The 25,239-nt window shown below is 26.8% G+C and overlaps 2 protein-coding genes across 5 annotated transcripts in view; both read right to left on the bottom strand.

Annotated features, from left to right (window-relative positions):
* Window positions 1-3,307: 3,307 nt before the first annotated feature.
* LOC112689148 (protein RER1) lies at window positions 3,308-7,032 on the bottom strand. Of its 2 annotated transcripts, none has more exons than XM_025562691.1 (7): window positions 6,665-7,032; window positions 6,084-6,189; window positions 5,569-5,673; window positions 5,376-5,475; window positions 5,099-5,316; window positions 3,721-3,795; window positions 3,308-3,563 (listed from the first exon to the last, which is right to left on the bottom strand). In XM_025562691.1, exons 2-7 carry the CDS (start codon window positions 6,153-6,155, stop codon window positions 3,510-3,512), a joined length of 624 nt encoding a protein of 207 aa, XP_025418476.1. In that variant the 5' UTR covers window positions 6,156-6,189; window positions 6,665-7,032; the 3' UTR covers window positions 3,308-3,509. The 2 variants fall into 2 exon arrangements, with proteins under 2 accessions (XP_025418476.1, XP_025418477.1); XM_025562692.1 differs by having other exon boundaries at window positions 3,471-3,563; window positions 3,693-3,795; window positions 6,665-7,031.
* A 6,803-nt stretch (window positions 7,033-13,835) lies between these two features.
* Window positions 13,836-25,239, bottom strand: part of LOC112689099 — a 30,691-nt gene continuing 19,287 nt past the window's right edge. For all 3 annotated transcript variants that reach the window (XM_025562618.1, XM_025562619.1, XM_025562617.1), the window contains 5 exons: window positions 19,057-19,213; window positions 18,656-18,805; window positions 18,176-18,322; window positions 16,579-17,547; window positions 13,836-14,182 (listed from right to left, as the gene is read on the bottom strand). In XM_025562618.1, the coding sequence (XP_025418403.1) occupies window positions 13,836-14,182; window positions 16,579-17,547; window positions 18,176-18,322; window positions 18,656-18,805; window positions 19,057-19,213 (1,770 nt within the window). The remainder of the gene's footprint in view (window positions 14,183-16,578; window positions 17,548-18,175; window positions 18,323-18,655; window positions 18,806-19,056; window positions 19,214-25,239) is intronic.

The raw sequence follows: 25,239 nt of genomic DNA, 5'->3' as shown, positions 1-25,239 counted from the left end.
TTTAGTCAAAGGCGTTAGTGTCAGATTTGAATTGAAATATTCGAAATTATGATCATAATTGTTAATTTTACTTACAGTTTTTCATTGAAAGACTAAAATGATTATTCTTTATCAACTTCGTTTTACAAGAATATGAGAAAAAAGTTATTGAATTACTTTTTTACGTTTAATATTCTACTACATTGATGACGAACAAGTTGACCTTCACTGGTGAATGACTACGTAGGTATTTCTCTTTTTCGAACTGCACACTTAAAATTGGTTCAACGTGGTCACAGTAAACAATATTTCTCTCGAGTTAGCTTTTATTGAGTTAGATCTATCTATATTTATCTATTGAATTAGAATTAGATGAGTTGTATCTTCCAAAAATGAATAATAGGCTTACTAATAAAATAATAAATGTTATAACTAAAAATGTAGAAAAACTAACCAAGAAAAAATTTCCGCTCAAGCTTTTTAAAAAATTGAGATCTATTGGTGAGCTTTGGTATTGCTATAAGCGATTCGAAAATCTCGAAATAATTCTTGAAAATTTTTATCGACCAATAAATGGAATAGTCTTTTTTAAATACCAACTCATTCTAATATAGCTGCTTAATGGAGAAGTGACGAACAATCTAATTTGACTTCCGAAATTTCCAATATTATTAAAATCGAGTAAATAAATAAGTATTAAATTGAAAAATAATACTGTTCATCATGTTGTACCTTTAATGTGAGCCTTGGTACGTCCCAACTCGTACATGAGAAACACAGAGGGAAGGCTTCACAGGGGCGACACCAGAGCCTTGGTTATGAGGGGCAAGTTATAATCTTACAAAATCTTATAACAAAAAGAAAACAACAATATTTACAACACAAATTCAAGTCGTCTATCTTTTTAAAATTGACAAAAATATCAATAATATGATCTATTTGATCTAGAATATCTACTTTATGATATACATTAATTAGACATAATACTGATAGTAGGGGTCTTTATTTCACGTGTATTTAATTACACGGGTACACGTGTTTTTAAGAAATCAGTGTTAAAGTTAGTATAAATATAATACACGAATAAACGAACATTAAAATCCATGTACCCGTGTATTCGCTACGATTACCCGTATGGCGTGTATCTGTGTATTTTATTTAAAAAAAAAATGTGCCTATCGATCAAATTTTCTTATTATAAAATGTATAGACTACAGATTGTAGTAGATCATATGTTTGTGTGTAATGAAATATATATTTATTGTTATACACGTTTATAAATAATACGTGCTTATAGTATCTTCAGTCTATAACATTTTTATTTTCTTATATTTGAATAAATACAGTTGTTAAATACAATTAATAACAATACATTTTAAACAAAATAATTACGAATAAATTAAGTAAAAAAATAAACATAAAAATATTGGTACTCGATGATTTAACATAATTTATAAATAAAGAAGAAATATTTATAATTTAATAATAATAACTTAAAGTAATAAATAAATAATATGTTTAAAGAAACAGAAAATTAGATAAAGAATAATTCAACACGAATTGTCATTAAATGTCTTCCTAAAGATCCTGTGGTACCACCATTACAACAAAACTCATTATTTTCACTGTCAGAACATAAACTGCTTTATTTCCTTGACGATTAGTATATTGCCAGACCCAACTTTTTCGGATGTTCATTTTAATATTTTTAATTATTCAATTATGTATTAAATAAATGTACGACTTTTTAGCGTAAACATCAAATGAAAGAATGAGAATATTACATATTTTTGAAAACGATGCTTTAAGTTGTATCTAGGTTTCCATTAGGTAGGTGCATGATTACGAGACAACACAAAGTATAAAAGTCACTAAGATATCAATAACAAACTTTAAATGCATTTAATATTATCAAAACATATAATTATATAGTATTATATTTATACACTATTAAGGTTTTGAGATTAATATTTAATAATATATTATGGTTAAATTATATGTAAAACCAATGATGTAATATAATTGCAGCTTATATGTTATATATATGTATATAACTTGTATATATTAAATAATTTATTTATATTAATTATTTAAAATAAACTTTAAAAAAATACACGTGTATGTCAATACAAGGGTACACGGATTTTATTTACACGTGTAATTCAATACAAGGATATTAATACATTTTAGAAACGTGTACACGGATTCCTTAATACACGTTCAAAATTGTGAGCCCTAGCTGATAGTCTATCTTCAGTCATCATTGAGCGAAGCCAGGTTTTTAGAATCATAAGTGTGGAGAAACTCCTTTCAATCATCATACCTCATGGCTCTAACTACATATTTGTATGTGTCGTACGATAGTACATATTATAATATGCATTTTTTGTTAATATAAATTTTTTTACAAATATGGTACGGGCTTGGAAGGGGAATTATTATTTAATATAATAATAATAAATCTTCAAAAAAAAATTTGATTGATAATGTTATATGAACACTAAATACTTACTATGTAAATTCAAACTAATATAAACTGACAAAATATTTCTATTAGTTCCAGTTAATTTACTAGAACTCAAATCTGAAAGAAAATAATTAAAGTATCAAAATAAATATTGATATATTTGAACGGATTTAAAATATGATTTAAAATATTAAGGTTTTTGAAAAATAAAGGACTTAATTATCACAACTTGACTGTATATAAAAATATTATAAAAATAATATTTAGTAAAAGACAAAACAAAGTGACTATCATGTGAAGATGAGCAATGTTTAATAGTAACTAGCACATAGTATTACTTGATGTACTGAAAATCAGAATTTTTTTTAAATATAAAAAGTTTTTTAATTTTATAAAATAATAACTGATAACATTTTAAAATATTTTTAGAGTACAAATTATTAATGTCTACAAATTATTCAATGATCAACATTTAACACCCCTTAACAAAATTTTTACAATCTAATATATCTCATGTGAATAGCAAACTAAGAAAATTTAAAAAAAAAGTTGTTCATTGGCAATGTATTAGCTTTTATTAAATTAATAAAATAAATATTATATTAAAATTTAAAATAAATTAAAATTATAAAATGAGTAGTTAAGGAGAAATAAAATTATAGATTTTATATATTTCCAAAATTCAAAAATTTCTATTTATATAACAAAAATGAAATTTTAATATTGGAAAATTATTTTACCCAATGAATGAGATACACACTAAAAAAAAAATAATAAACAATATTTACATTTGAACTCTTGAATAATTACAAATAAAATTTTAAAAAAAGAAAAAAACAAATATTTTAATATTTCAAATATTTCTTAATTGTGATCACCTACAAAAATGTTCTATGAAATTAATTATATAAATTATACTTTGACAGTCCCAATATTCTATTTTCTAGGCCCAAGTAACTGAATATAATACAAACATTTTGGATTTATTAATATTATTAATTTTAATAATATATTTGTATACAATAAAAACAAAATTTATTAAACAGATATGATATATATCTGATCACGTTACATTTTGAGTGACAACTGGTACCAATTTTTCTGGAATTATAGGTAGCTTAAAAAAAAAAAATAATTATTTATTATGTCGCGTACAATAAAGTGTATAAGTGTATATAATGTATTTTATATAGGAATATTTAAATGATAATAATAAGTAAAATATTCCCAATTCCCACCTCCTCACCATTTAATAATCATTTAGCTCTAATCACCTTTCCACTCTCATCATGACCTTGGTACTTGGGTTTACTATGAGTAAATGGCAAATATCTGTATCTGATCATATGCTGAAAGCATAAAATAATAAATTAAAATACATTCCATATACTTTAATTTGATTACATATATATTTTATTAATACCCTTATATACATAAAATAGACAAATAGGATATTTTAAATTTTAAGCTTATAATTTAAAACTTTCATAAAAAATAAAATATTTAATTATCAAACATATGATTATAATGGTTAATATTATTTACTTAGTTAAATTAAAAATTTTGAACAATAAAATACTGTAATGTTGCCCTGAGCAATAATTAATAACTTAACAACAATTTTAGTTATAATCTTTCAGGAATTAAATACTTTTGATGAAAAAAATCTGTTACCAGAATAAAATGTAGAAAAATATTAAGTATGATCAATAATATTAATTTATTTTGAGAAATTATAAATATTAATATCCAATTTCAGAATTTAGAATCATGTAATATATTTTTTTGTTCAATGGATGGAAACTCTGATAACTAGGTGAATAAGAGGAACTTTAGTTTATTGTTTATTGATCAAAAAGTTTAAGTATAGGAACATGGAAGACTGGTTGCTACAGTACAACACCGTGCTTCGAAAATCTTATAATAAAATTCAAACAATCAAGTAATAAATTTAAGTTAATCAAACTTATTAAAAACTATTGTATAAAATATTTAGTTATATAAATGAAGTTTAATTAAACATATAAAATAATGCAATTAGTATACATTAAAATACAACAAAGAATCACCATAAACTACCGGGATAATATAATTTATAATTCACATACAATATGTCAAATTTATTTGAACCATTGTTAATTTTTTTTTAATAATACAATAATAGTTCATAAAAAGATAAACATAATATTTTTAAGATAAATTTATTCAGAAATATTTATACCAACTTTAAGAAAAATAGAGTACAAGCAGATAAATATATAAATCAAAATTATTTAAATTGTTTTAACAAAGACTTTTTTATTTTTATTTTTTAAATATTAGTTTAATCTACATGTAGCTAATTAATGTATGTTTTTTATGCAGGTATTTGATTAATCTATTTAAAAAAATTAAATTATTCCACTTTTAAATTATAATTTTATATCATTGAATAAATGTGACAGAAGTGTATGGAGACATTTCGACCCATAGTATTTACTGATTTTTATTTTTAATTACCTATATATTGTTTAAGTTTAAAGTATTTTATTTGTTTTTATTATAATATAATTGCTATAAGTTTCTATGTGAATAAATAATATGAAAAAATATATTTTTATTAATATAAGTATTATATTTATTGATATCTTATAAATTAAAAAGAATTCTTACCATAATTTGGCGCTTCATTGTAATACAAAATAGAATAATAAAGTATAAGACGAGAATTGGCCAAAATACAGGAACGTCAAACAGTTGGAAAAATGTCAGGAATATTGACAACAGTGTTGATTTTACTACCGAGTACCAAAATTTAAATTCGGGTAATCGGCGAATAAATGGTCGAAATTCTTCATTTGCTCTAGTTGGCAAAGATGGGCCTGAATCATCTAATTAACATAGAAAAAATTATTAAATAAAATACAATAATTAAAAAAATGGTAATTACCTTCATACTCTTCCATAGCTGGATCTATTTTAGGTGTAAGGAATGCAATAAATAAATTTAAGTGGTATATACCTAATGCATATGTAATTATATACCACCCCTAAAAATTTTAACAAAATACTATATTGTACAAATTTTATAAAAAAAAAAAAAAAAAAGAAAAACGATATAATAAATTAAAACTTAATATTACCTGCAACATTATTATTCTTATCATAAATAAAAATACTATTACAAATGCTGCTATCCATCGGGCTGTTCGAAATGGTGTGATATCATCCAGAAATTTTTGTAGCTTCTATAAAAGCATTAAAAATTTAATTAAAAAATGATTTTCCATTAAAATTAATATCAAACAATAAAAATTAATAATGTATAAAATTAACTTTAGTTTTAAAATATATTGGTTAATTAAACATATAATTAAGATAATAACTAACATATACATTTAGGATTATAAGATTCAGTATTTATTTAAGGTAAATTATCAAGTTGGAGTATATTAAAGTATACAATCATATCACAAATATTTAAAATATATTTATAAGCTGATCATATAACATTAAAGAAAACAAACAACACAAAATCAATTTATAATAAATTTCTGTATTGCATGTCTACATATGTGAAATAAATTAAATGGAGTTGTTTATATTTAAATACCTAATAAAATTTTATGATTAAAATGTAAAATATGATTTTAAATACCTGAGATAAACGAAGAAAAGCCAATGAGATTGTGCTTTGATGACCACTAGAATCATTTGTAAAATCTTGCATTTTAGACTAGAAATTCACTTCAGTTTTACAATTTCTAAAATAAAACTAATAATCAGTATAACATCTATCATGTGAAAACTAAAATATAAAATAAAATAATGGTGATCACCTCTATTATAATTAATTTACAAGCCAAGTAATTCTAAGCACGACAATAAAGCAATACAATAAGACAGATTATATTTTTTACTTTAACTACAGAACATCAAAAACTAACATGTATATTAAAATTAAAACACAGGAAAATAAAGGCATTTTAATAATTGTCCATTGATAAATATTTAAATTCAGTGCAAAGATGATTTGAAAAAATCATGCTTTACAAATGTATTTACCAGTTGACAGTTAACACTTAAATAAGAACATTGTATATTATACAGTTAACTTTTTAAAGTTATATTAAATTACCATAATTTTTTATTACTGCATAATTGATAGAGGTAATCAGCATTATGCAACGAGTTTTAAATAGTTTGGGAATAATATCACAGGCGTTAAATCATACTCACATATTATACAGTGGGACGTTGAATGATATCCGTTTATTTAATGCAAACATAAAATTATGGTTATTGTTTGACAAACCATTATCGCAACGTTGATTATAATCGAATATACACTAATCAATTGCCTCCAATCATCAACTGCACATGCCTAGTAAGCCGTGTCTGACCAGTGTCCCGGTGTTTTCAGTTAATCGTACTTTACACTCGGGACAACTGGAGAAGTATTTACTGTTGATAAAGAAAAAAGAAATAGAAACACAATGTACAAAAAAAATAAATAAATAACGTCGAACACGTCAAACAGAAGACGGCTTCGAGCAGTCGGCAAAAAGGATGAAGTTCGTTTAGGGTTGTTCGTCACTGATAATATTATGATAAGATTCCGGTTGCGTGGACTGTTGTGAGTTCACAACCACCGAACGAGTCACAGCTGATATCGCCGTCTCCTCCATGAAAACATTTCGTTCGTCCATATTTTTTATCGTATCGATACCGTCCATAGACTTCATTAAGTAATTTCACAAAAAGGGTACTGTGTCACTAAACACAAGTAGGTACATATAAGTACTGACAATATTTTACATAATATCTATTCATGTTATAAAATATAATATTAAAACAAATGAAAGATTGTATTTAGATAATGCAATTTATCCTTTATTATTAAAGTACATTATTGATAATTGATTAATAATAAAACCTTAAAACTCGAGATTTATATATCTAGTCTTCATGAATAAAACAATGAACTTATTGATAATAAATTATGTAGATATTATAAATACGTCCAAAATTTGAATTGGACCGATAAGGACACGATATTAAAGAGACGCGGTTTGGCGTTCTGGGTAACTTATGTTAATATACGCAGCACGGTCGCGGAAAGAATAACGAATAAAAGAACAACCTCTTCAAATGAAGACATTAGCAACACAAAGCGTAACAATTTACTTGTATATTAATATTAATAAAATAAATTATTATTTATTTTTCTTTAATTATTAAAATTCAATTTATTATTGAAATATTGTATTTGTTCTTTTTATCATAGATTCTTAACCTTTTCTGGGCCATGGACTCCTTTAAAGCATACAATGTAATCACGGACCCCTCCCCCTTTAAAAAAAAATACGTGTATATATAAATAAATAAATATAATTTTTATTACACGACGACGGATCAACTGAAGTGATAGGTTTCCGAGTTAAATTGAAATACTCTTTAGATCGTGTATGGCCACATATATATATTATTTTACGATTACGATATTTTTATCTTTATATGGCATATAAAAACGCCATCTAAACAAATTTGTTTCTGGCTTATTAAAAATAAACTCACAGCCACCCAGTGGACCCCGAGTAACCATCTACGGACCCCCAAGGGGTCCATATATATATATATATTTATTAATCGTAAATAAATCATGTGGTATCACTAATTCTAAAATGTAATATAAATATACTTATATACTTTTATGAGCATATTGTATTTTTTTTTTTACAAGGTATTCATTTCTAATTCAATTTCATCCCTAATAAATGGCCTCTTGAAATGGTTTGACCCACAGTTCCCCGACTCTAGATCCGCCCCTGTCCGTCAGGGTTGATCTTTGGAATATTTGCTAGATTAACGATGTTTGGATTGTTGCTAACATCAGTTCAGTTGTAATCATAGATTATAAATACCCATCTATGAATTGTGGTCGTAATCATAGATTAATATATATATACATTTATTAATATCTTAGTCCGTGGTTCTAATAAATGTGTAAATACACGATTTGAGATACTATATTAAATCGCTGGTAGATTTAAAAACAAAAATAATAATACGGGCAATGGGGGGGGGGCTTTAACCCGTTGCTCCCCCCTTCGTACATCGATGGTTGACGTGTTACAACATTTATAATTAATTATTTAACAGTCGTAAATCTTGAATTCTTTTTTTTTGGTTCTTCGTAGGTAGGATTGAACATATGTTTATTTGTTTTCGCTTCTAGTTAAGGGTCTTATTTTTACTGTTTAATATCTTGTTGATTTATTGCTCTTCTGGTTCTTGTTTTATGATTTGTGATAGGTATTTGTTTGTTGTATATTTGGCATTTTGGTGTTGAATATATTTTTTTATCTATTTTGTGATAGGTATGACTATATATAATAAACCATATTATATGGTTTAGTAAGAATTATTAGATTATAGCAATAATTACTCTCATTTAATATACAAATCATAATATTTGAATTCAATCAACTCTATGGCTCTCTTCAGAATTGGAATTTTTTCGTCATCTACCTAAATCAAAATTGTTTAGGGAGACAGGTAAACTTTTTTCATTTTTAATGGTATAAATATGATAATTTTGTAACTTTCCTAGAATAATTTAAAAATTTAAAATAAATCAAATTTACTTTATATAATTACTCTTATTTCATTATTAACTAATAACATGTTTATTCAATTATTTTTATGTTTCTTTTCAGAACTGGGATTTTTTTTTTTTGATCGACCTAAATCAAAACTCCCTCGAGAGCCGGGGATCCCCTTTTCATTTTTTTTGGTATAAATATAATAATCCTGTAGTTTAATTGAAATGTTTTAAAAATCAAATAAAATAATATAGTTAAAGCTTTATATCTAAATATTTATAAATCAAGTTAATAATTTTAAATATATTAAATAAACATTATAATTACAATCATTTAATAATCAATTAATAGTATCTTAACTCAATTATTTTTGTTTCTCTTCAGAACTGCGATTTTCTTTTCATCTACCTTAATCAAAATTGTTTCGGGAGCCAGGTAATCATTATTCATTTGTTTTTTTCATTTCAATGGTATAAATACATTTGGAAATTTCTTAGAAATATTTAAAATTTAATAAAATATTTAAATTAAATTTTTATATCTATCTATTTATAAATCCAATTTAAAAGCTTTAAAAGAATAATAAATCTTTATATAATTACTCTCATTTAATATACAAATAATAATATTTGAATACAATTAATTCTATGTTTCTATTCAGAACTGGAATTGTTTTGTCATCTACCTTAATCAAAATTGTTTGGAAAGCCAAGTAATCATTTGTTTATTTTTTATTCATTTGTTTTTTTTCATTTTTAATGGTATAAATATAATCATTTTGTAAATTACTTAAAAATATTTAAAATTTAATAAAATATTTAAATTAAAACTTTATATATAACTATTTATAAATCAAAATTAAAAAATGTAAATGAATAATAATCGTTTAAAATTACTCGACACATTCGACCATAAAAAATACAATAAAAAATACGTTTTGTGTCGTAACGACTAATCAACTGATAATCGAAGGTGAATAAATAAATAAAAAGAATGGAATCTTAGAACAGCTCATTGATTCTAATGAAGATATCTAGATATAAATACAAATAATTAATTCGACAAACGGGACAGGAATCACGCTCTGCTACCAGTAATGTACCACCGTCTAACTCACATTCGTCAAGAGTATCGAATGGAGGGCATACATTTTATTGTGATTTTGTTTTAACAGCGTCATCTGTTGCTATCACAGTCAAACCTTCAGGAAAAGGGGTGACAGACACATAAAAAAATAAAAATAAATAAGATAATTTAGGAAAATAGATAAATTTATAATTTATTTGATAATTTAAAAAAATCCCTAGATAGTAGGCCATATATGTATCCATATATGTATGCAAATATAATTTAAAGCTATATAATAGAAAAATTTTAATTCATAATTAACTTAGAAAACCTTATATTATATGGATGAATCTTAGTTTTTATTATTTTTGACTTAACCACTAGATTGGCTAAAAGATAAGTACAGTATGTTGTATCGAAAAGAAAAGGAATCAGTTATTACTAATGTAAAATTCTGCTAATCAAGTTCAAAAACAAACATCATACTTATACAAATAGTAGTTGTATATTGAGGTTTTTATTTAGAAATAATACAATATTAAAACACAAAAAAACTTTTTTTGGGCTAATTACTTATTTACTAAATTATCACAACAAAATTGTTATCATATTACACATACAATGGCTTTAGTCTTAAAGAAAATATTTCAAACTGAAACTGAGTGAAACAATCAAACCTTTCTTTTCTCAAAAATATATAAAAAATAATGAATTACAATCATTATTTGAAAATTCTAATTTAAATTTAAATCACTCTTATGGACATTAATGAAATAAATTATCTTAATATTTATTCACATAATAAATTAACAATTTTTACTTTGCCTACAATAAGTTTTTTTTTTAAAAATCTTAACATATAAAGTGTTAAAAACCTTGTATAAAATCTATATCCTTATATACTATAATTTATATTGCACTCATATTTTGGTAATCTACAGTTATAATAATGGTAATAAAGAAAAAAATAATAAACATAGGTAATAAAAACATAAAAACAAAACAAATAATTAAAACAATAAAAACTAAAGAAATTTATAAATGGTCTATAATATGATTAAGCTAGGTTCAAATAAGTTCATCATACGTTTATTATTATTTTACATTCTATATTATTTTACTCTATAAATATAAAAAATATTGTAAGTCAAATAAGTCACAGTCGATATTACAGTTTTACGTATATTGTTTTATTTTACCTAGTTATCTATAGTATGTGACAATTTATATGTATTTACATATAATTGCTCTTTTTAAAATATTAATATTACAAGATTTATAAATATCAATATTAAGTAAGTAGATATACTTTTATGTTTTTTACTTGGCAGTTTATATATGAAAACATCATAATTTTTTATTGCACTTATAAAGGCTTGACGGCAATTTAAAAATCAAACTTTGAATATTTGTTTTAAATTTTGAACATAGCTGTAATAAAAATTAATAGTAATATAAGCTCTATGATTTTGTATGATATACATAAAATATTACTTCAGGGTATAATTAATTTTTATAAAAAAAAAAAAAAAATATTTGACAATTATTTTGTACCTAGTTTTCAATTAAGACCAGAAAAACAAAACAAAAATAATTAAATATACATAACAATAATAACTTATAAATAAATAATATTTCAACTAAAAACTGTATGACTGTGGTTATATTAAATTATTATGTAAACCTAAATATATTATAATATATAATATATATTAAATAATACTAAATATATAATATTTTATAAACACCTTATATTTTTTATACTACTATGGCCATTCTTCATTTTGAATTAAAAAATTATTTGATTTGTATAGTATCAATTATTTTACATAGTAAATAGAAAATGAGAGATACAAATAATAATTATAATTTTGTTGGATAAAATTATTGATTCATTATTTGTTCTTTTCGAATAAATATATTTATATTTTTGAAATACTAAAATGTATAATATAAAATACTTCACAATCTTTAAAATAAGAATGTTCAAACTAATAGAAAAATTAAAAAGTAATACTAAATAAATGATATAAAAATTTAAAAATATAGAACACTTGTCATATGTCTTGTGTTCTATGATTATAATTATATATTTTAATTATAAATTTTAATTTCGAGTTATTTGAGTTTAACATGTGTTATATTGGTGGTTCTCCATGATAAACTTTAATTTTTTATTTTTATATTTTTTTCCAATATTTAAAATTAAAATACTTGAATAAATATCCGACTTAGAAATTAGAACTACAATAGAATATAAATCGTAAACATTCTTGAATAATTTTTTAATGGAATGAAAAATATCTCACTTATAAATAATATGAGTAAGAAAATTAGAAATTAATTTCTTAAATTATAACGTAACGAAAAATATTTCGTTTTAATTGATACGATTACTACAAATATGGCAGGATTTTACTCGGTAATTATACGGAGAAAAAAGTACAACGTTAATTTTAAAAATGGTTTTAAACTATTATGGAATATTAAAAGTAATTATAGAATGACAATTATTAATATTTATTAAATATTATACAAATAAGTCTACTGGTTAGTATAATATCTTATTCAATATAATAATATTATTATTAATAAAATAATTTATTACAGTCGAAATTTTGATTTTTGGCACTTCTCTTATCATGCGAAAATTACGCATTTATGTAATAATTTGTGCACTTATGTACACAAAGATAGAATCACTTGAGTTTATGTTATACCTACAATTTTAGTAAAAATGAAAATAAAAATAAATATTAATAAGTATTAATAAATACTATCGTAATATTAGTATAAGTAAATAAATGAGAATTTTTCGTTAAATTGAAATCAGAATTATTTCATAAGGCATATACATAAGGCATGTACTAATATTCATATATAAAACTATATAATCTTATTCGTTTCTGTCCTTTTTTTATATAAAGCGTCTCTGTTAACGGACGGACTAAATAAACTTCTCGTAAATATTTACTTTAAAATTTTCTAAGAAACAGAGCGTTGCAGTAGGTTCACTACAACTAACAAATAATTTACATGGACGCACAATATTTTATTTCGAAAACCAATTAAATCAGTGTCGCTAGGAACGGGATACAAAGACCTAAGCAATGACTAATTGATGTATCATACAGTCAAGAATTTTTCTGCTAGGAGCGAAGAGTGTTTTTACCTGAAGAGAACTTTAGGCAAAGAAGCAGGACGTTTGCACAAATTGGGTTGTCGTAGTTAATTACAATTGTATTCGTTTCTGAAGTAGCAATGAAGGGTTTGATTTCGGTTTTCCGACGGAGACCCACTGTATTTGCTTTTGCCCCGGAGCCTAATCACGACACTGGTTTTAAATACTCCGTATAATAACATAATTATCAATAATATACAAACTAAAACACACCAAATAAAATATTAGACGTACGCGCAAGGGCGAATCGTTCTTCCGATGACAACATACGCAAAAAGGAAAAAGCATACATGTAGGTTAGTCGTGTTATGAAACTCTGCGATGCCGCACGCCGTTAGATACTAGGATGTTTCGTAAAAAAAAAGGACCGAGGTGACCTTCGGTAACGTGTGATTTCGCGGGAAAACTGGTGCAGTACTATAACCACGTTCGCTATACGTGAGTCGTGACGGTGTTCCGTCGACTTATCGCGTTCACTTTAACGCCATAATATTTAATACCAGTAGCGAAAATGATTAATATTGTATGTACACGACGGTCATATTTGACCGCCACATCACTGCACGTTCCTGAAGAACATGCTGAGCTTCCACATGGTCATGGGCTTCTTAAACACGGTCACGGAACCGTCGCGTTCCGTTCCGCCCAGCAGGTACACCGCGTACTCCTTGACTTGGTGTTCGCCGCCACCACCACGGCCGCCAAACATCGGAGCCCGTCCGGCGCTCGAGGACCGCGTCGGTTTCGCCGTGGACCGCACGTCCGAGCTTGAGTTGAACGCTGTCGACGAGTTTAGCGCCAACGTCTTGGGCGGAACCGGCCGGTTTATCTCGCGCATTTCGAAAGCGTTGTCACTATCCTCCAGCAGGCTATCCGGCGGGCTGTTCAGCTTGACATAGTCACCTGCTTACAAACAGAACGCCAAAAGACGTACTTTAAACAGTGCGCACTAGATGGCGAACATAGATTCCTGTGCCAAAACCAAAATTGATCTATCCCAATCGCAATATAATTATTTACAGAATCGTGGTTATATACAAACCTATGTACGTTGTAAACGTATTAATTTAGAAAAAAATACAGAAGTTAATGACGTGACGAACTTAAAAGCAGACAGAGTAGAGCATTGCAGCCGATTACTCGTTCTACTAGACTTAATCCTTGATAATCACTTAGGCACTATTAGTATATATTAATGTAAAATGTAAAATTTTGATATTTTATGAAATATGGTGTCTATTTTAACTATCACGACGTATATACCTACGTAATTAATTTTTTCAGTGGCGTAGCAAGGGCATAGCGAACTGTGCCCACGCCAGGGGCACAAAATCGTGCATATTTCGTATTTTTATTTTACCTTCAAAATGAAAATTGTCCATTATAAATTTTGAAATATATAGATTTTGTCTAATTGTACATTTAATGCTGAAATTATGAAAAAAGCACAAGGGAAATCATGTAGGAGAAAATATCAATGAATTCGCCATTTTTAAAGCGAAAATAGCAAATTTTCAAAGTTCAAAATTTACACTGTATTAATAAAAAAAAATCATTAAAATTAAAGGTTAAAAAATATATCATCACATCAAATTTTTAATTGGGCAAAAGGCGTTTTCTTCTAAGTTTGCCAGGAGCGATAGCGAGTTTTCCTACGCCACTGAATTTTTTATTCTGACTATATTATTAAGGTACGGTACACAATAATTAACGATTATGATAAACTAATAAACATTTGGAGATGATAAAATATTCTTGCATTACTGTTCCAGCCAAAAATGTATACTATAAAATAGAGTTAAGATATCTACAAGCGATTAAAAATCTTTATTCACAAATAAAAAAGAACCCAAGTAAATTGTAATTAATTTAATATGTTTATAAATTAAATTTCAGCACTGAAATAAAATTATCATTAGCTAATAATTAAAAATATATAATGTCTTCCAAAGTCAACTTTAATAATTGCTTTAATTATTCATAACTATAACCTATTAATTACGTTATTACGAGTCCCAACCCTATTCGAGAAAATTAAGTGTAAATAAAATATTTGCAACAGTTATGCCAACATTTATTATTAGGTATATGAAATTACTCTACATAATAGGACTATTACTAACTCAACCTGAGTGGAATTCATTTAAAATTAATCAGACAATTCTTGAATAACTATAGAATATGGTTTATATTATAATATAATATAATTGTATTAGTGTGCGGGAAAAATTATATAATTTTTTTGTCTAAAAATGAAATTGTAAATTAATACTAGGTGAATAACTCAAAAATGGCATTGGCTTTTCAAAAAATGTATGAATAACCTTTGAAGATAGAATTATAAATATATAAATAATTAAACAAATAGTTTATAATAAAAAAGTATATAGATATAAATATTTAATTCTAAGTTATTTCACTCATTTCTATGTATAAACTATTTGTTTATTTATTTATTTATTAATTTACGAATATTAACCATTTAATAATTTTAATGTAATTTTTTTTTTATTTAAATTATCATTTATATTACGTATTTAAGATTTTAGCCATTTTAAAACAAACTAATTACATTTTTAACTATTTTAATAAATATCAATCGCTTTGAAATTATAAAAACAGACGCACTTGAAATAACTAAAGTTATAAGCATTAATAAATACATACGCGATCATGTATTGCCATTGTATTTAGGACACTCACAGAGCAGAGACAAATTGTATTATTAAATGTTGTATTGAATTTTTATATCAGCCCAATTTTCGAACTTACAGGATTCTATAGGCTGTAGACACCGTTTTTAGAGTAAAACTTTGAAATAATGATCATACCAAAAACTAATGTGTATCGGGTCGGGAATATTTCGGTTGAGTAGTGTTCGATTATTGTTATAATTACATTGCATGCAGTGCCGCAACTAAACTAACTTGGGCCCGTGTGTAAGTAAAATGAATACCCTTCTCCGCATCCGGACTCTGCAGAGAAACCGTGCCGTATTTGTAACCAAACTATTTTTAATTCCGATTAAACAGGCTGTAAAATAAACGTTGATGTACGATAATTTGTACAAAACAAAATCAATAATTTATTTTTCAATCTCCATTAGTAATTATTATAACAAAATGGTTTAATTCTCTTGCTTTCTACATATTTTTAAAATATTACACAAAATTTGACACACGCAACACACCCGGTTATTGTGGCACTGATTGCATGCCCATAGAACAGTCAAGCGGTGATAAAATATAAGGTTTGAAATCGATAATATAATTACTGCCGTTCGGGGCGCGAGCACATACCTTTGGAAATAGCGTTTTGTATGTCGGCCACCATGTAGTTAGGGTTGGAAAAGCACATGGGCCCGTCACCGTTGGGCGACTGGTGCACTGTCTCGATGCTGACATAACCGGAGGTGATTTCGCCCGGTTCCTCGGGCGTGCTATACGGGTTGCCGAACCGTGCGGACGCCGAGCTAGTCATCGGGTAACTGCGGCGGTTGAGCGTTTTGTTCAGCGACGAGGACGCGCACGACGGTCCGTTCGGGTGGAACCGCATGTGTACGGACCCGAAGTCGTGGTCGATCTCAACACGCGGGCTGGGCGCCTCTTCGCCTTCCAGGTACACAAGCTTGGTGGCTTCGACTGGGGTCAGAGCAACGCCGAAGTTGGGCACGGACATCGGGTCCCGCGGCATCCTGGGCGCTGGAAACGACGACTTGTAGCCGGGCGGCGACGCGTTCGACACCACCGGCGATATGAGCGACCTGGCTATCACATTCGCCGACTGTGACTTGACCATGTTCTGCTGCTGATGCTGTTGCTGCTGCTGCTGCTGCTGCTGCTGGTGATGGTACTGCTGCAGGTGCTGCTGATGCGAGGCGTCCGCGGACACCACGCTGTCCGTGCTACTCAGCACGCTGTACGTCTTGTTGTGCGCCAGCCGGTACAGGTTGAGCTGCGACAGCTTCGATATCTCTTTCAAGATGTTCACGTTCGAGCCGCTCGACGATGACGCCCTGGACTCGGGCCGGCACTGGTGAGGCCACTGGTGCGGGAAGCCACCCAGATCCCGGTCGCCGCCGTTATGCTGCCGGTCTGCGGACCGTCCACTCCTGGACCGCCGACCCGCTATGGGCGATTGCACGCCATTCTCCCGGCCGCCCTTGCCGGTCGTTGTCGTCATCGTCTCCGACACGGCCAACGTCACCGCCTCGCAGATAGCCGGTGGTTGCGGGTAGGCCGTGTGCACTTTTTCCCATGTCTCGGCGCCTGAACATATTTAAATTAACCTTAGATGAAGACCTGCATTGTGTGTATGTGGAATGCCACATACACAATGGTGTATACACTATAAAAAGTCGCTGTAGTGCACGGCCTAGCGAACATTTATTCAACATACATATTACGCAATATGGCTATATTGCTAATGTTAACGAAATTATTGGAAAATTGCATTTGAAATTTTTAAATTTTTAAATTTTTTCTATCTCACAACTACTTTATTAACCCTATGTAACTACATAACGTTTTGTGTCACAAGAGATAGTTTCTGTGGAAGCACGCACCGCCCTTATAACGCTACCAGACGTAACTGCCGAGCTGTTCCGGCTAAATACAATGAAATGTCAAGGCGTAGGTTTAGCTGTAACCTGACTACGACTCCTAACACGCTACCCAGCGAACCCGATGCCACCACAAGTCCAACCTCATGAGCGCGGCCCGTGACCCAGGACCCGCGAGGTCACCACTCTCGGAGCACCGTCAAGTTCAGAATAATGGGGATTCCCCAAGATCCCGTGGCATATGTTATGTACCTACTCGGTTTATCGAGCATATTTAGTCATGTACTTATGCACCTAAAGTAAATAAATAATGACTATTAATAATAAATTATTACCGAAATAAAACTTCCACAAGTCATTACTAATCTGCCCTGCTTTTTTTCCGCCAAATATAATCATAGAACCCATCACTTTAGAAGCACTATGGCCATGCAACGTCCCGGGATTTACTTTGGTCTTCAAGACACTCCATTTTTTTCTCACTGAAATAAAAATATGTTTTTATTATAATACATTTATATTACGATTATTTAATAAACATTAAACATTTTTGATGCAGTCGTAAATGTTGTACTAAAAAAAAAAACAATTAAAACATAATGGGCAGAATTCAGTTGTATTTTTATATTAATTAATTGGTACTTTCAAATAAATAACAATAATGCATGAATAATGAAAATATATAAGCTAGATATTATGTATTATAATTATTTGTTAGTCTATTATAAATTGAAGTATAACTATTAACCAAAACTATGTAATTAGTTTAATCGAAGTAATCAATAATGTCAAGATGATATGTTTAAAATACGAACCAAAATCAAATCGCCACAAATCTGATCTTTCGTGTAAATCGGTCATACCACCATACACCCACATTACATCGTCGTGTATAACTGCTGAATGTTTATGCCTGGCTGGTGGTAATACTCTTCCTTGAGAAAGCAAATGCCACGACTCGGTATCTAAAGCCAACATAATAACTTACATAGTAAAAAAGATAAAATCATAACACAATATTTGTTATATATATAAAATTATTGTAAGAATTTTTTATTAAAAACTCTTTTTGTCTCATTAAAAACAATGTTCTTTTTATGAATTAAAAGTAAATTTATTAATAATTTCTAAAGCTATGAAATTATAATAAATCATTTTAAATCGTTAAAAATCAAAATTTACGTCATAAATGTAATAATATAATTCACTCAATTACCGAAGTGAAATGCCCACATTTCATTTGTAGATCCTTTTAAGTCCCTGTATCCTCCGTAAATAATCATTGAATTCCTGTAAACCAATGCTGTATGTCCTCTTCTACCTTTAGGTATATTTGAACCGGATTTACTTTTAACTTTTTTCCATTGATTCTCCTAGAAAATTAAAATAAATTATTTTCATCAATATTTACATTAAAATGTTATTATTTACACTAGCTTCCCCCTCGAACCCGTCAATTACCGACCACTATGTTATGGAACGTTGGTTAATACGTAATATTTGCTGTGGTTTAATTTTCTAAAAGAGTCGATGTAAATACCAACGTTTCCCTCGTCCACATTATAAAGCCAACCTGCATTACAATAACGTTCCTCCCAACAGGCATGTAGGAGTTTCATCGTTATTACGAGGGTGCGTTTATTAATAAATACCATTTCATTTTATGATGCTCGAAACGTAAGCACCTCGAAGTAAAAATTTATTATATATGTATATATATTATATACATAAATATCATAAAGTCGATTCAAAGCTTTACTTTTGAAAAATTGGTCCATTAAAATTATAATATATACTCAATAATTTTTTTTACACATAACAAAGCAGAAAATTTTTACATATTTTTTACATTCTTCTTTATTTGTTCATAAAATGGATGATATTACTTTTAAACTTTATCAATAAAGTTTAAGGTAAATGCAAAAAAGAACAAATTACAAATAAGTTTTAGTTTTTATAATAAAATGTTGTCTGTTTTTAAATATTAATATAAAAATTAGAGAACACAAATTAATTCAACAATTAAAGTATTTCTTATAATCAATAAAATTTATGTTTTATCAAACTTATATTTGGTAGAATGAAGATAAATAATATTTTAACGTATTCTATACCTCTTTTGGCTATATCTCATATGTTAAAATATTCGTAATATTAAAAATATTACATAATTTAATAAATATTTATATTTTATTTTATATTTATAACTAAAAGCTTATCAGTCAAAAGTTAAAAATTATTAACTATCCCATTTAACATAAAACTCACAAGCTATAAGTTAAAATGTATAATATATGTATAACATAATATATGATTATGCAAATATATATGAACATCCAAATAATATTGAGGATGTATACACTCTTTATGCAGATTCGATTCATTGCAACATGAAATATATTATACTTATAAATTGATACATAAACATAAACAATTTAAATTTGTTTTTATGCTTACTTGTTAAAGTTATATACAAATCGCTATGTGTATAAATTATATTATAATTGTTATATACCCATCTGCAAATTAACAACAGCAATTGTTTAAGTAATTATTTTGAAAGATTGTGTAATCATTTAAAGTTATAAAAATTATTTCATTACTTTAAATATATTAAGATATATATATATTATATAAAGATATATCTTGAATTATAATTCTGTAAAAGTAATCAAATTATACCTATAAATGAAGCTTAATAACTTAATTGTTTCTTTATTTTCATATTATTAATGAGTATAACTTAAATAAATGACTTATAGGTTCATAATTAGCAAACGTTTTTATTAAAATTGTACAAATGAATTTATAATATATTAATATTTATACTCATTGGTTTATTTTTTAGTAAGTATATGTTTGTTAGTTTTGATTATTAATTTAGTTCAGTTTACATAATTCTTATATTTTATATCATTAATAGATTTTACCAAAGGTGGGCATTAACTAGTTAAAAAGTTAATAATTAAGTTAAAAAGTTAATTTTTTTAAACTTTTTAACTTAACTAGATTAACTGGCAGTTGAAATAACTTATCTTTTTATAGTTGATTTAAAAAGGATCTATCTAATTAAAATTTTTTTTAAATTTTTCATTTATATGTAAATATTAATACAAAAATTAAATAATCATGTAAAGTAAAATGGTCGCATACACTGTAAATCAGATGTCATATATGATTTTGTAGGTAGGGGGGGCCACCTTTGGGTATTGGGTTCTGGATACAGAATGTTATGTACAAAGAATTTTAACTATAAAGATAAATAAATATGGTAATGAGTGGCCCCTTGATGTACATTGTATAATGTCATAGTATTTTTCAAACACCAGCGCCACAGCTGTATATTAAGATAAAAAATTCAATAAAATTGTTTATTATAATTTAGGAAATAAATCTTTCTGAAGAACAAAGTCACTTTTATATGATCTACTTACTAATTAAAAAAGTGGATTAACTTTTTTTAAACTGAATTAAGTTAATATTTATTTTTTTATTATTAACTTATAACTTATTGAGTTAAATTTATGAATTGTTAACTGTTAATTTTTAACTTATTGATCTTGTGTTCTCTTAACTTAACTTAACTCGAGTTAATTATTTTCATTAACTTGCCCACCTTTGGATTTTAGATTGCAGTTAAATAACAGCATAAATTATTATTTATTAAAATTATAAAAGGTCAATTCAAATTTTAAAATTGGTACTTTATTTTAAAAAAATGATAAAAGAAAGACGACAATTTACTTATTCAAAATAATTTTTTGTTTATCTCGAAATACTTCTTATGTATTTTAAAAACTAACCACGTAATAGTTTCAATTAAAATCAACAACTTTTAAATGACACTCCAATAATGAAAAGAGATTAACATAATATTATATAAAAATTGAAATAGAAATATAAAGAAGGGTAACTTTAATTCTGTATTTGTGAAGCAATAATGTTTAGTTAAACTAATACAAAAGGCATACTGATTTAAACGTATTTTCAAAATATGACGTATCAAATCATCTCTCCCTTATCCATTCTGCTTTTCATTCATTATAAACCGAACGTAATACCGATATTTGTTGGCGTCGAAGGAAGAAATATAATTCTCGATTTGTTACAGAAGCATGTATAACTATATACAGACATGCACGCCACTTGCAGCTGTCACTGAACGCAATCCATCAAAAACAAATGAAATAAAAACAAAGAAGAAAACAACAACGTACGTGCTTCGAAGTCCAAATAACCTCCCACCACACTTGTTAGGAATTAGATTATCTCGATTGCGCGTCTTGGCACTTTTCAGTAGTTTTCACGGTAAATGATCAACTTTTTCTCTTATGCGACTACGGTTAACACGAGATTTTGATATGAAGCCAAAGTACGCGCGATGGTTGTGAACTTATATCGGGCGTGGATATGTACACACAAGTCGAATAAAACAGTCACCCCTCACAAACATGTATAGTGCTATATATGTTGTGCTCCCTTTGGGGATAAAAAATGAATTGTGTCACCCGTTTTCTCTACATCTCACCAAACGAAACACCCTTCTATTGCAGCAGTATACGTGAAAACCCTCGTATTTCACCCGCAGGGTCAAATTAAAAGGACTGACGTTGGACGCTCGCGGTTTTCATAAGTAAAACACGGAATAGTGCATGATGCGTAAGCGCAATTAGAGAAGTCTCGGATGCATTATAATTCCCAGATAGACTGAAGGAGAAAAATGGAGAAATGTTCATGACGTTTAAATTTATAAAAATAAAAAGTTAAAGAAATATGTTAAATTCTAAGGGGAAAATGCATTAGATTTAAAAATTTAAGTTTAAAAAATGGACAGGATATTAGAAATATATTATGTCTTAGGTTACTGTTTAATTTAGAATAATTAAAATTACTAAACATATATCTAAGATTTACAATTTTATTAAAATATATTTTTTTAGCAAAAAATAAAACTATTATTTAAAAACACTTATAACAAAATACTAATCACTGATTAGTTTTTTATGATTTAAGTTCAATCCTGCTTGTTTACTTTTATGTAAAATTATTCTTAAAAATCCCGTTTAAAAAAAATATACCATTTATGGTATATTTTGGTGTAATGTTAAATTAATCCAATGATTTTTTTCACTAAAATACTAACTATAACTTAACTAATTTACAAAATACAATAGAAATTTAATTTGAGTTCTAAGGGTCAGTAAATGTTGCTATTATGTATTTATGATATACTATATATCAGAGGCGACCAAACTTTTTTCGACCACGATCTACTAAAAATATACTTCACCTTTGAAGACCGACTTTCTAGAAACATTTTTTTATAAACCAGAATAAAAGATAAAAACTATACAGATAAAACTTATCGATAATTTATTTATAACCACCACGATTAATTTTCGTGCATGTAGCCTAAAAATAAATTCTAACATGATCGACTCTGAAATCGTCCGCCATGGACCGTTTGACCGCCCCTGCAATATATGATCTATCGTAATTAAGTCATTAAAAATACATATTGCTAAATACTTTAACTGTTATTATGCTATATGGATCAATTCAGTATAATAAGCTATAAATCTAGATATTTTATAGTATAATAATCGGTATTACATTAAACTTAAATCTGAAATTTATTAATACATAAACATCAGGCATATTAAAGGTAACTTAAGGACGAGTAATAAATAAAAGCGAGACCCTAAAGATTAAAAAAAACCACAGGAAAATTAAATTTTATATTTTTTTTTTTGTGTTGTATACTTTTAAGGTCATAGTTTGAAAATATCTATGAAAAACAAACCCAAAATAATTTTGTAAATATTTTAGTATATCCAAGACAATACTCTAAATCAAAGTTGAAATGCATGCTTTCATGACTATGTAAGCAGTGTTGGGGATTACTACCACTATACCCCATTCAACAAAACTTATAGGTTTAGTTGGAAGATTCGGTGTTCTAAAATTCTGAATCCTTACATATATAAATAAATAATATCCCTCCAAGATGATATCAATTGCTTAGAACATTTTTCTAGACGTTTTTCTTGTGCACTACAAACTTCCGGTATATTTGCATGACTCTATGTAATTAATGATTTACAAGAATTTTAATAATATAATACAACTAATATAATATATAATTGATTTAAAAAAAATTATATCATTCATAATTCAAATACACCAATTATTTATAGAAAGATTGTTTTATAAATGTATTTATATAAAAAAAAAAAAAAAATTAAAAAAAATGTATGTATAATTAATCCAATATTCAAGGTTAATTTATCTAATAAAACAATGAATTAAGATATATATTAAAAAGTAAAATATTTATATATATTTGAAATAAAACTAAATGTGTTAATATTCAAATTATAATTTGTTTATAGAGGTAATTGTTCCCAATTTACAACTAGACCCGAATTAATGTTACACAATATTGAGAATTGTTTTACGATATTTAAGTTATATATTAATGTTTATTTACAACCTAAAATAAAAATAAAATAAGAATAAATTATTTATTTATTAAAATATAAACAGTTAATATAGTCAATATTATAACCATCTAAAGTAATACCAATTAGTAGATAGAGAATTTAAACGATTTTCAGAAAATATATATTTCAAATTAAATATGACAATAATTATCCAATTTTAAATAAAATTATAATTTAAGAGGTAAATTTTATGGTTAGTAAAGAAAATCAATACCTTATATGGAATTTATTTTATATTCATACCTTATAGTATAACTTTGATTTTAAGTAAAATAAAACTGTATATATATAAAATTAAGAAATGTGATAAAAAAATAAACTGGAGTCTTCGAAAATAGTTAAAAGTTTGAATCAATGTTTCTTACTTGCCACTTCCCTGGATGAGTTTCAAATTTCTAATGCCAAAATTATTTTTCAGTCACATTTTTTTAAATTTTCAACCTTCGAAAAACTTCTTCAACTTTTTTACAGTTTTTTTATATATTTTTTTTTCTAAACTATATATATTGTTATAGTTATGCTAATTCTAAGCTACTTTTCTCTAAGTAGAATTAAGTGTATTTTGAATTAAGCGTATTTTAATAATATACAATTGTTTATTTATACATAACATGCAATTATATAACAAATACTAATCAAAATGTTATAGATTTGAACAAAATACAAACTTTTTTTAAAAAAAAATGATCCATAGTAATACTTTTCTAAAAAAAGTTATCAACATTTTTTATTTTAATTAAAAAATTCAAAAATATTACTGGAAACTTTCATGTTAATTAAACCTTAATCTGCAAAGAAAACTATTTAATTACTCAAGGAAGAATTATTTATTACAACTTAGAATTATGTTGTTTAATATTTTTAAATAATTTAAACATTGAATATATTCGTATATT

Source organism: Sipha flava, unplaced genomic scaffold (genome assembly GCF_003268045.1).
Source record: "Sipha flava isolate LNK unplaced genomic scaffold, YSA_version1 42_pilon_pilon, whole genome shotgun sequence".
NCBI lineage: Eukaryota > Metazoa > Arthropoda > Insecta > Hemiptera > Aphididae > Sipha > Sipha flava.
Note: the sequence above shows the minus strand (reverse complement) of the source record. Positions and strands in the feature narration are given on the sequence as shown.